At 35.4% G+C, this 13,293-nt stretch overlaps 1 protein-coding gene across 3 annotated transcripts in view; it reads left to right on the top strand.

Annotated features, from left to right (window-relative positions):
- NDUFS4 (NADH:ubiquinone oxidoreductase subunit S4) overlaps positions 1-13,293 on the top strand; it is a 129,231-nt gene that overhangs the window by 35,146 nt on the left and 80,792 nt on the right. For all 3 annotated transcript variants that reach the window (XM_030927683.1, XM_010376268.2, XM_030927682.1), the window contains exon 2: positions 6,832-6,910. In XM_030927683.1, coding sequence (XP_030783543.1) covers positions 6,832-6,910 — 79 coding nt within the window. The remainder of the gene's footprint in view (positions 1-6,831; positions 6,911-13,293) is intronic.

Genomic DNA, 13,293 nt, shown 5'->3' with positions numbered 1-13,293 from the left:
GAATTCTTCAGTATATGATGTAATTCTTTTAGAAAGGGATTCAGACTTTATGCTTCCATGAAAGGATGGCCAGTTGTCTCAATGTTATTTATTGAATAGTCCACCCTTTCACCACTGATTTAAAATTGTATTTTTATTATGTAATAAATTTATACATCTACATAGTCTGTTTTTGTACTCTGATCTGTACTATTTGTTTGATGTATATGTCTGTGCCTGGGCATATACAATGATATTTTAATTACAGTAGTCTGTTATCTGGCAAGAAAATCTTACTGTATTATTTTTCAAATTTCCTTGGTTATTTTTTATGAATTTTTTCTTCCCCATGAGAATCACCTAATTTTATACAGATTCTATTAGGATTTGTATTACTATTGTATTTAATTTATGTTAATAATTGACATATTTGTGGTAAATTGCTTCCCGTTAGTAATAAGACATGTCAAAGGACAGCAACACAGTTTCTTCCATTAAGACATTCCAAGCCAGTAGACATACTCTTTTGTGGCCAAGGTAGCTCAATGATTTGACCTGCTTACATGTGAACATTTCATATGTTCGTTGTGTTTTGTAATATAATTACTATCATCACCATGACATCTTTATTTCTTATTCTTCTTATTTTTACCTCATGTATGTTTATTTTGATAACCCATTGCTATAAATGTAGATACATTTCTTTCTCCTTTACGTTACATTTTCTATCACACCCTCCAGTTTCTTTGCTATGATCCTCCAGTACCTTGCCCACATTCTCCTACTTATTACTCCTCAATTCCATTTCAGAGTCTGTTATGTGAACATAATTACCCTTATCCCTCTTGCACAAATCTTTCTTTAATCTGTTGGATGCCTCTCAAAGGATTAGTTTCAGTTTTGGGCTTGACTGTGTCCAGACACACAACTGCTGTTAGTTCCTACTATAGTTCTACCTGGCGATTCCGAAGAATAAGAAAAGGGATCCTTACTTTTTCCTCCTCTATGAGCAGGAGATGCTTACTTTTTACTGATTTGATCAGCTGAACATTTTAAGATAATATTCAGTACTGTAGATGAAGATTAGAAATTATTGCAAAAAATTTAAGTGAGAATAAAAGAATTTGTGGTGTTCTAAAGAGATTTTAAATAAATTTTCTTCAGTATTGTTTTCTCTAATTTAAACAAAGCATTTGTGGGTTCTTTTCTTTTACTTTTTTTCTTTTCTTTTACTCAGTCTTTCCAGAATGTTAAAAAGGTCCCTTAGGCTGGGCTCGGTGTCTCACATCTGTAATCCTAGCGCTTTGGGAGGCCAAGGCAGGAGGATCGCTTGAGCCCAAGAGTTCAAGACCAGCCTAGGCAACATAGTGAAACCATATCCCTACAAAAAACTCCAAAAAATCAGCCAAGTGGGATGGTGTGTGCCTCTAGTTCCAGCTCCTCAGGAGACTGAGGTGGGAGGATCACTTGAGCCAAGGATGTCATGGTTGCAGTGAGCCATGGTTATGTCACTGTACTCCAGCCTAGGTGATAAAGCCATATCCAGTAACAAATAATTCTTAAAATTCAATAAGAAAACAAGCAACCCAGTTAAAAAGTGGGCAAAAGATCTAAGCAGACACCTCACCAAAGAAGATACACAGATGACACATAAGCATATGAACATGTGTTCAACATCATATATCATTTGGGAATTACAAATTAAAACAACAATGAAATAGTACTGCACACCTGTTAGAATGCCTGCAATCCAAAATACCATACAAAATGCTGGCAAGGATGAAGAGAACAAGTCTCATTTATTGTTGGTGACAGTGCAAAATGGTACAGCACTTTGGAAGACAGTCTGGCAGTTTCCTACAAAGCTAAAACATAGTCTTAACATATGATCAGCAGTTGCACTCCTGGGTATTTACCCAAACGAGTGGCAAACTTAATGTCCACACAGAAACCTGCACATGAATGTTTGTAGCAAAATAAATGTTCATTGATAGATGAAGACAGAAAGAAAATGTGGTGTATATATATGATTTTGAAAGATTTTTTAAAGAAAAACAGATTATTATGTGAGTTGGGTGATTCTTGCGTAGCATTTCTACTGGGGATTATTAAAACAAAGTAGAACTATTGTCAGTTCCACTTACTAGAATCAAATAGACTGCCATCACTAGAAGAAACTTTAGAGCAAGAAGTTCCTCATTTTATGTTTTCAAAAAATAAAATATAATGGCAGAGGAATTGAGATTTTCTCATCTACAGCAAAACATCTTTTATAAACATGTGAGCTATTTATTATAAACAAATACACTGATAAAAATTTATCTCATATTGTTATCAAGCTGTATGTAAAAGACAACACAATAAAAAAGACAAAAATCTCACCAAATTGTTTTACTTAACCAGAGTTAGAAATAAGATTTATTGATAAAAACCAGGATTAGGAATAAGGTTTATTGATTTTCATTTTCAAGATATCTCTTTTTCAGGAAACTTATACAGAAAAACAGAATAAATGGCTTGTACACTTATAATTACCTTGACTAGTAATGGTAATTGATAATCACAATCACAACCCTCAGAGTTTATCCTTTGGGCTGAGAATTAAGAATGATACTTTACAAACCTGGAAATTTGAACGGGCAAATTAACAAAACAAATAGATGGACAAAAATAAAGGCAAACCCATGAGGCAAACAATGTTTTTAAGTTTGTCAAAAATGAGTATTAAACAGCAGAGTAAGTAAAATTACCATTTATTTTCTAATGATTACACATTAGTCATTGTTTCGACATGAACACTTACTACTATTTGGTACATTGACCAGTAAAATATGATTATTAATATTTTGGATATTTTTGCTTTTGGCTATTCTGAAAAATGCTGCTATAAACATTGGTGTGCAAATATTTATCCGAGTCTCCACTTTTAGTTCTTTTAGGTATGTACTCAGTAATGGAATTGTTGGATTATGGGATAATTCTGTTTAATTTTTTGAGAAACTGCCATACCATTTTCCATAGTAGTAGTACCATTTTATATTCCCATAAGGGTACCAATTTCTATACATTTCTGTTAATACTTATTTTCTGTTTTTTATATACTAAAATGTTGTAAAAGGGAGTAAAATGCTATCTCATTGTGTTTTGATTTGCATTTCTCTAATTAGTTCCGTTGAGCATTGTTTCATGTGCTTATTAGCCATTTGTATATCTTTTTTTGGATAAATGTTGATTTAGGTCTTTTCCCCATTTCTAATTGGGTTGTTTTGTTGCTGTTCGAGTTCATCTTTTAAAATTTAGAAATGACGCCCTACTTATTTCTACTTATTTATAGGAGTTCTTTTACCTCTTTTAGATGTTGATTCCTTACTATTCTATTTTGTATTATTTTCTTCTTGTCTGTCTTGCACTTCACTTACTGTATGTTTAGTTTTGATGTTTTTGGTTTTATGTAATAGCTTCTGTCATTTTTTTCCTTTATACTTTGTAGGCCTTGTATCTTTTTTTCTTAGCAAGGTTTTTGTACTCTTAATATTTTCTTTACATATACCATTTCACTGATGTGACATTCCTTACAGGCTAATCAACAGATATTTACTATGTAATTCATGCATAGTCTAAAATTTACTATAGATTATACTTTGTAGGTATAATTTTTATTATTTATTTATTTATTATTTTTTGAGACGGAGTTTCTCTCTTTGTTGCCCAGGCTGGAGTGCAATGGCACGATCTCGGCTCACCGCAACCTCCGCCTCCCGGGTTCAAGTGATTCTCCTATCTCAGCCTCCCGAGTAGCTGGGATTACAGGCATGCACCACCATGCCTGGCTAATTTTGTATTTTTAGTAGAGACTGGGTTTCTCCATGTTGGTCAGGTTGGTCTTCAACTCCTGACCTCAGGTGATCCGCCCGCCTCGGCCTCCCAAAGTGCTGGGAGTATAGGCGTGAGCCGCTGCGCCTGGCGTATTTTTATTTTTTATTTATTTATTTATTTTTTGAGACAGAATCTCACTTTGCTGCCCAGGCTGGAGTGCAGTGGTGCAATCTCGGCTCACTGCAACCTCTGCCTCCCATGTTCAAGTGATTCTCCTGCCTCAGCCTCCTGAGTAGCTGGGACTACAGGCATGCCCCATCAAGCCCAGCTAATTTTTGCAGTTTTAGTAGAGATGGGGTTTTGCCGTGTTGGCCAGGTTGTTCTCGAATTCCTGACCTCAGGTGATCGATCCATCCACCTCAGCCTCCCAGAGTGCTGGGATTACAGGTGTGAGTCACTGTGCCAAGCCCAGTAGGTATAATTTATCAAATGCTGTGTTCATAGTTGACTCTGGACCTTCGTTGCTACCTTAACTATCCAGAATTGGAGAAAAACTTTTCTCCACATCTGATATTTGAGTCCTTTAATAATTGTTTTCTGCTTAGAGGGTAGTTACTTATCACATGATGCAACTTACACAAGCACACATTATATATACATTTTAATTTAGGCAAATTTTTCTGAAATATATACATATATTTTAAATAAAAATTAAAATCCCTCTTTGCAGTCTAACCTATCTTAAAAAAATTTTTTTACCACAGATTTTTATTGTGAGTTTTAACTTTATGGTAGGATTGTTTTACTTAACATTTTTGCCCTTTTTATTGTATTGTCTTTTACATACAGCTTGATATAAATTTTTATCAGTTCATTTGTTTATAATGATTTCACATGTTTATAAAAGATGTTATATGACTATATTATTACAATAAGTTGGAGGTTAACCTAAAATTATTAAAGTATACCTATCCTTAAAGTAAATTATATATGGTTTTATAAATTAAGAACTTTACTTTGGATTACAACTAATACATACTAAGATTTTCTTAAACAATTATGACATAATTGTTGTAAGTTAAATCCCCTTTGCAGTAAAAAATTGCACAAAATGGGTGTAGAGTTTTAATCTACCTAATAATTTGTACTGTTTTTATCTAACAAGTGTCTTCATTTGAGAAAATATAGTGTAGCTTTTCACGGTTTTAGTTACCCACGGTCAACTGTGGTCCAAAAATATGCAGTGGAAAATTCCCAAAACAATTCATGAATTTAATGTTTGCTCCATTCTGAGTAGTGTGATGAAATCTCATGCCATCCAACTCTGCCTCACCCAGGATGTGAATCGTCCCTTTATCTAGTTTATCCAGGTTGTATAGGATACCTGCCTGTGTTACTTGAAACTTAGTAGCCATCTTGGTGATAAGATTGACTGTCTCAGTATTGCAGTGCTTGTTTTCAGGTAACCTTTATTTTACTTAATTGATCTGTTTTATTATTATTGTTAATTTCTTATTGCCTGATTTGTAAATTAAACTTTATCATAGGTGTGTATGTATTAAAGAAACAGTGTATGTAGTGTTCAGTTCTATCAACAGTTTTGGACATCCACTGGGCGTCTTAAAATGTATCCTACAAGGATGAGGGGGAACTCCTTACTGTATTTAGAAACTGTGATGACATTTTCTGATATTTCAGGTTCTCATGAGTTCTCTTATCATTACCCAATGTTTGTCTTGTAATATGTGGATTTTAAAGTATTTAAATTTTTTATTGCTATGTTATTGACCTTAATGATTTCCAAAATAAAATAGATATTAAGAGGTGCTTAATTATACTTTAATACAACAACCAGGACATATATTTTAACTTTGTGTAAATCATCTAAAGTTATTTCCATGTTAGTACATTTTGTTTAGGTGTATTTCTGAGTGGGGCATTTACAATGATAAAGAATTACATAATACCTTAAATTTGGGAAATAATTGACACATAGTTTAAAGTAGATTCATAAAGCAGTAAAGCCTCTTGTATTATGTTATCTTTAAATTATAACTAAGAAGGTTTTCTATATGACTGTGTACACATTATCAAAAGTTGAACTTTTAGTACAAAAAGTTCAACTATTTGTGTCAATTATTTTTGTCAATTATTGGTTATTATGTTACATTAAAACTATGATAGTGAATATATTGTGTTAAAAAAAAGCAAGTACCAAATCCATATATTTGGGGTGGAAATTTGAGCCATAGTTGTATATACTTACTTTTTTGCAAGAGAAATCTATATCAGATAGCCTAGTAGTTTGGAAAACTCTTTAAGATGCTAAAATGCCATAGCACAGTCAGGGATAGGTATGACATTCAGTAGTATAAACAACAATGTGTGCATGAAACGTCTGTTAATGTTAAGTAATTGGAGTGACAGTAGGAAAATGCTAATATAAAGGGGCTAGATTCTCTGTCCATTTTACTTCTAACTTAATATTTTCGTTTTAACCAATTTTATTTCTCCCATTTTGTGAATGGGCTACAGGACTAAACTAATAACATTAGTTAAAATAATTATACAAATCATTCCCATGTAAAGTACTTTTGGTGTGAAATTAGAGTGAAGAAACTTTTTATTATGATTGAGATTTTTTTCTTTTCATTTCTGATGCCATCCATTTAGGAATCAGTGTTCCAGAACAATTGGTATAGCTTTGCATGTTTCTGGCTGGTCGTGACAAATCAGCCACTGTACACTCATAGACAGCAGTACAGTAGTTGTCACTGGTGGCCTTTCTGTGACAGAAAGCCTGAAGACTGACATAAAGCGCAGCCTGTTGTGAACTGTCAAGTGAGTCTGCCAAAAACTCAGCAGACAGAACTAATTGCAGAGAAAAAGGACTTTTGTGCCCTCTTCTCTTTCTTTCCTTTCCTTTTTTTTTTTTAAATAAGACAGATATTGTTAAAGTAGCTTGTTTATGTAAGATTTGTCTGTCTCTCCTCTCATTGCCTGGATCCTTTTTTAACTTAAAGTCTTGCACTGCAGGTCATTGAGCACTTCCACATGGAGATTGGCACAGGACCAGACTCAAGACACACAACTCATAACAGTTGATGAAAAATTGGTAAGGATTTTCTACTACACACTGCTATGGTTCTGCCTTCAGGGTTATTTTTGTACTATAGATATTCAGTATGGTGTTCCAAGTTTTCAGGAGAGTGGTTTGAATGTGAATTTCTAGATTATACTTAAATTTTAAGAAGAAATATTTGTCATCAAAAGATAATTTATATTAAGCATTATATACAAAAATAAAATCATTTGCAAATATTAATACATTAAAATCATGAAAGGCTTTCATTTTTGTGGTGTTTATAACTAGCAAAACATTCACTACTTTTTGTAATGAATGTTTTGCTTTTTATTTTCTCTGTTAAACTCCTATTTAAGTTGTGAGATACTTGCTAGTACTATCTAAAACTAAGTATATTAGGTTTTCCTGGAAGCATACAACATTTATTGTCACTGTATGTATATATGTGTATATGCATACACACACACATTTTATTTCTTCATATGTATGAGAGATTACAACTAGCAAGACTAACAACAAATGAGTAATAATCTTTTGTAAATCAGTAACAAACAGAATTTTGGCAGCCATCACTTACAAAATTTTTTAGAGTGTGGTCTTTTACTTTACATGCAACTTAATATTTTTGCTTCAATAGCATACATTTTGTAATGTTTCCAAAACTTCTGATAGAATTGAGTAATTGTATATATATGCTTTTCATTTTATATCAGGTTTATCATTATCAGATATATAGGTGTGTTTCTTAGCTACCCCCTTTATTATTGTACAGTATTTTATCACTCAACTTTGAGCCTGCAAGCATAATCTAAGTAATAGGTCACACTTAAATTTCTATTTATACCATTAAAGATACAGACAAATAAATGTATAAGTAAATAGAGACAGTTTGGAAAATTCACATCTTATGCTGACTGGTTTTATTTTAAAATTATCTCTTAGGTCTACCTATTGACATTGTCATCATCCTGATCTAGGTTACATCATCTTTCACCTAGATTTCTACAGTGGTCTCTTACCTGATCTCCCTAGACTCTTTAATCCTAATCTCATTAATTTTTCTTAGGATGGCCAAAATCGTCTTTGAAATGCTGGTATTGTCACCCTCTTTGCGTCCTTTGGTGCTTTCCATTGCCTTTAGAGTAAACATTAAAATCCTAACATGGCCTTTGACATCTTGCATGATTTAACTCCTGCCTTCCTCTCTAGGTTTATCTTATACCACTGTGTTTTATATTCTGTGGTCTAACCACATCAAGCCTGCAACTTGTTATTCTTTTTCCTGCTTCTAAGGCATTTGGAGTTCCTATTCACTCTACCTGGATGCTTTTTACTAACCCTGAGGTCTTCATCCAGTCACCATCTACCTATTCTTTAAATGTTAATCAAACACCAGTTGCTTAGTCAAGTATAAAAGAAATGAGGGGCCGGGCATGGTGGCTCATGCCATTAATCCCGGCACTTTGGGAGACTGAGGTGGGCGGATTACCAGGTCAGGAGTTCGTGACCAGCCTGACAAACATGGTGATACCCCGTCTCTACTAAAAATACAAACAATTAGCTGGGCATGGTGGCGAGTGCCTGTAATCTCAGCTCCTTAGGAGGCCGAGGCAGGAGAATTGCTTAAACCTGGGAGGCAGAGATTGCAGTGAGCCGAGATTGCGCCATTGCACTCCAGCCTGGGCGACAAGGGAAACTCCCTCTGAAAAACAAAACAAAACAAAAGAAATGAGGCAGTTATGTGTGTATGAGGTGAGGATGATTTTCACATCCTGTGTATTCATTAATGAGAGCACTATTATTTTAATTTTTCCTATGAACATCTTTTTTAACTCTCAGGAGGTTGCCTTTTCTATAGTTTCCAAATTTTAGAGTTCACTAATAACTCTTCTAAGTTCTCTTCTTTCTAGTTTGACGAATGAGTGAGTCAGCCAGTAATACATTGCCCTAAACAGAGTGCTATGAAGCATATCAGAGAGGTAGACAGACTGGATTGGTTTGGTATTTTTAATTATGTCATTTGGTTGCATACTGTTGAATTTTCTTGCCCTATATAGATTTTCCCCAGCTTTGTTATATCTTTCTTGAAGTAATAATTGTCCCTCGGTACTTGTAAGGGGATTGGTTCTAGGACTCCCCTCAAGTACTAAAATCCATGGATGCATAAGTCCTGTGTTAGACTGTTCTCATATTGTTATAAAGAAATACCTGAGGCCGGGCGCGGTGGCTCACGCGTGTAATCCCAGCACTTTGGGAGGCCAAGGCGGGCAGATCATGAGGTCAGGAGATCAAGACCATCCTTGCTAACATGGTGAAACCCCGTCTCTACTAAAAATAAAAAAAAAAATAAGCCATACATGGTGGTGGGCGCCTGTAGTCCCAGCTACTTGAGAGGCTGAGGCAGGAGAATGGCGTGAACCCGGGAGCCAGAGCTTGCAGTGAGCTGAGATGGCACCACTGCACTCCAGTCTAGGCGACAGAGCGAGACTGTCTCAAAACAATAAAAAAATAAAAATAAAAGAAAGAAAGAAATACCTGAGACTGGGTAATTTATAAAGAAAAGAAGTTTAATTGGCTCATGATCCTGCAGGCTGTACAAGTATGGCACCAACATTATTTGGCTTCTGAGGCCTTAGGGAGCTTTTACTCATGGTGGAAAGTGAAGCGGGAGCAGGCACATCACATGGCAAAAGCATGTGCAAGGGACAGGGTGGTGCCATACACTTTTTTTGCCTCCTTTTTTTTTTTTTTTTTGAAACAAAGTCTCACTGTCGCCCAGGCTGGAGTGCAGCAGCGCGAAGTCGGCTTACTGCCACCTCCGCCTCCAGGTTCAAGTGATTCTTCGAAGTCAGCTCACTGCCACTTCCACCTCCAGGTTCAAGTGATTCTTGTGCCTCAGCCTTACCAGTAGCTAGGATTACAGGCACCCACCACCATGCCCGGCTAATTTTTGTATTTTTAGTAGAGACGGTTTCACCCTGGTGACCAGGCTGGTCTCAAACTCCTGACCTCAGGTAATCCACCTGCCTCAGCTTCCCAAAGTGCTGGGATTACAGGCATGAGTCACTGTGCCCGGCTACCATACAGTTTTAAATAACCAGATCCTATAAGAACTCACTATCACTAAGACAGCACTAAGCTATGCATGAGAGATCTGCTTCCATAACCTAATCACCTCCCATCCGTCCCCACTTTCAACATTGAGGATTACATTTCAACATGAGAGTTGGGCAGGGACAAATATGCAAAATATATCAAGTCTCATATCAAATGGCATAGTATTTGCATATAAACTATGCATATTCTCCCATATACTTTAAATCGTCTCTAGAAAACTTATAATGCCTAATACAATGTAACTGTTATACTGTACTGTTTAGAGAATAATGACAAGAAAAGTGGAGGTATACGTTCAGTACAAATACAACCATACTTTTTCGTTTTTTTAATAAAAAACTGTAGATCAGGCCAGAATGTCACTGTGGTTTTCCAGCTGAAATCAATTGGTTATTATTTTTTGTACATGGCAGACATTTTCTTGAAAATGAACCTGTCACTTCAAGGAAGTGTTGCCCATGATACATTTCAAATGCAGTGTTAGTATTTGAACCCTTGTGCTCATCTCTCCCTCCCGGAACAGTCTTTAAATACTAGAAAGATGTCAAGCTCAATCACATCAATGGCAGAATTAAGTTCTATACAAATTCTAACATTGTGTACTATGCTCAGTACTTGGTTCATGGGATTTAGCTGCCATAAATCTCAGCATCACAAAATACACCCAGGTAACAAACATGCACATGTACCTCTTGAATCTAAAATTAAAAATTGAAATTATATAAAAAAAGAAAAAAAAAGACTATTCTAGCAGGATTGGTAATGGATGTGATTTTTGATACTGTATAACAGAATATATTAACATTTGGACTATCTATATACCTCTGTGAACCAGTATTTTTCATATGGCCAGTGCCTGATATAAAATCATGCATATGGGTAAACATTTCCTTTAAAGTACAAAATAGAACAATGGATTTTTAAGGTAATCAAGTATGAAAATATTAAGGCTATCAAAATTTTGCTCCTTTTTCTAACAACATATATGTATGATAATGAGTTTCCTTCATATATTGCAATGGAAACAATCCACCAAAACAGTTTGAATGCAAGAACAGATGTTAGAATTCAACTGTCCTCCATTAAGCTAGATATTAAATTTTCAAACGAGTGCCAAAATGCAAATGAGTGCCAGTCTTCTCACTTTTTAGTTTTTGAAAATAGAGTTTTTAAAATTAAAATCTTTATATTATTACATAACTGGCTTATTTTAAATTAAATGTATTTTTCTTCCTCATTTTAATTTATTATGTGATAGATATCTATGGATATACAGGCATACTTTGAAGATATTGCTGGTTTGGTTCCAGACCACCACAGTTAAGCAAATACCACATTAAAGTGAGTCATGAAATTTTGTTTTGGCTTCCCAGTGCATATAAAAGTTGCGTTTCTATCACACTGAGGTCTGCTAAGTGTGCAATAGCATTATGTCTAAAAAATAGTGTACATACCTTAATTTTACAACATTTTATTGCTCAAAAATGCTCAAGATCAGCCGAGCCTTTAGGGAATTGTAATCGTTTGACTGGTGGAAGGTCTTGCGTCCATGTTGATGGCTACTGACTCTGATCAGGGTGTTGGTTGCTGAAGGTTGGGGTGGCTGTGGTGATTTCTTAAAATAAGACAACAATGAACTCTGACACACTGATTGACTCTTCCCTTCATGAAAAATTTCTCTGTAGCGTGTGACACTGATATCATTTTACTCGCAGTAAAACTTCTTTCAAAATTGGAGTCAAGCTTCTTAAACCCCACTGCTGCTTTATCAGCTAAGTTTATGGAATAATCAATCCTTTGTTGTCATTTCAATAACGTTCACAGTCTTTATGAGGAGTAGATTCTATCTCAAGATACGACTTAGCCCATGCATGAGAAGCAGCTTCTCATTTGTTCCAGTTTAATCATGAGATTGTAGCAACTTAATCATTTCTTTAGGCTCCACCTACCACATCTGCAGTGACTTTCTCCACTGAAGTCTTAGACCCTTCAAAGTCATTCATGAGGGTTGGATTCAACTTCTTTCTTTTTTGTTTTTGTTTTTCCATATCAAATCAATATTTATTTCAGGACATACCATGTCAAAATAAAACAAAGAGTCAACCTTGCCTTTAACAATTATAGTGTATTCTAAAAGCACTTTACAACTCCATCCCATCTTTAAGTTATTAGCATGTGGGTTAATGATTATCTGTAAGCATTTCTCTGTTCAGATCCATAATCCAGGTGCTCTGTGAATATTACAAGGTGACAATAAGTGGGAAGTGAAGGAGGAAGAGGAAAGAGAGGGAAAGGTTCTCCCAGTTTAAGGTTTTGGACTCAATTTCTTTCAAACGCATGCTAATGTTGCTGTTTTCATCTCTTATGAATCACAAATGTTCTTAGTGGCATCTTGAATGGTGAATCCTTTCCAGAAGGTTTTCAATTTACTTTGTTCAGATCCATCAGAGGAATCACTCTCTATGTCAGCAATAGCCTTATGAAATGTGTTTCCTAAATAATAAGACTTAAAAGTCAAAATTGCTCCTTGGTCCACGGGCTGCAGAGTGGATGTTGTGTTAACAAGCACGAAAACGACATCCTTGTACATCTCCATCTTGGTTACCAGGTGCATGGTCAGTGAGCAGTAATATTTTGAAAATAATCTTTTTTCTGAGCAGTAGGTATCAACACTGGGCATAAAATATTTAGTAAACCATGCTGTAAACAGCTATATTGCCATCAGACTTTGTTACTCATTTATAGAGCAGAGGCAGAAGAGATTTAGCATAATTCTTAAGGGCCCTAGGGTTTTCAGAATGGTCAGTGAGCACTGGAATTGCATTGGCCTCTAAGAGTCAGCCTGTCCTCTGAAGCTTTGAAGCCAGGCATTAACTGCTTTCTTGCTATGAAAGTCTTAACTGGCATCTTTTTCTGATACAAGGCTGTACATTGAAAATCTCTTGTTTAGTATAGCCACCTTCGTCAGTTATCTTACCTAGATCTTCTGGATCACTTGCTGTGGCTTCTCCGTCAGCACTTGCTGCTTCACCTTGCGCTTTTATGTTATGTAGATGGCTTCTTTCCTTAAACCTCCTGAGCCAACCTCTGCTTTCCTCCCCTCTCAGCCTTCATAGAATTGAAGAGACTTAGGGCCTTGCTCTGTATTAAGACTTTGAATTAAGGGGATGTTGTAGCTGGTTTGATCTTCTATCCAGACCACTGAAACTTTCTCCAGTTAGCAATAAGGCTGTCTGGCTTTCTTATCATTCGTGTGTTCACTGGAATAGCATTTGTAACTTTCCTCAATAACTTTT

This window comes from Rhinopithecus roxellana, chromosome 3, assembly GCF_007565055.1.
Source record: "Rhinopithecus roxellana isolate Shanxi Qingling chromosome 3, ASM756505v1, whole genome shotgun sequence".
NCBI classification, from domain to species: domain Eukaryota; kingdom Metazoa; phylum Chordata; class Mammalia; order Primates; family Cercopithecidae; genus Rhinopithecus; species Rhinopithecus roxellana.
Note: the sequence above shows the minus strand (reverse complement) of the source record. Positions and strands in the feature narration are given on the sequence as shown.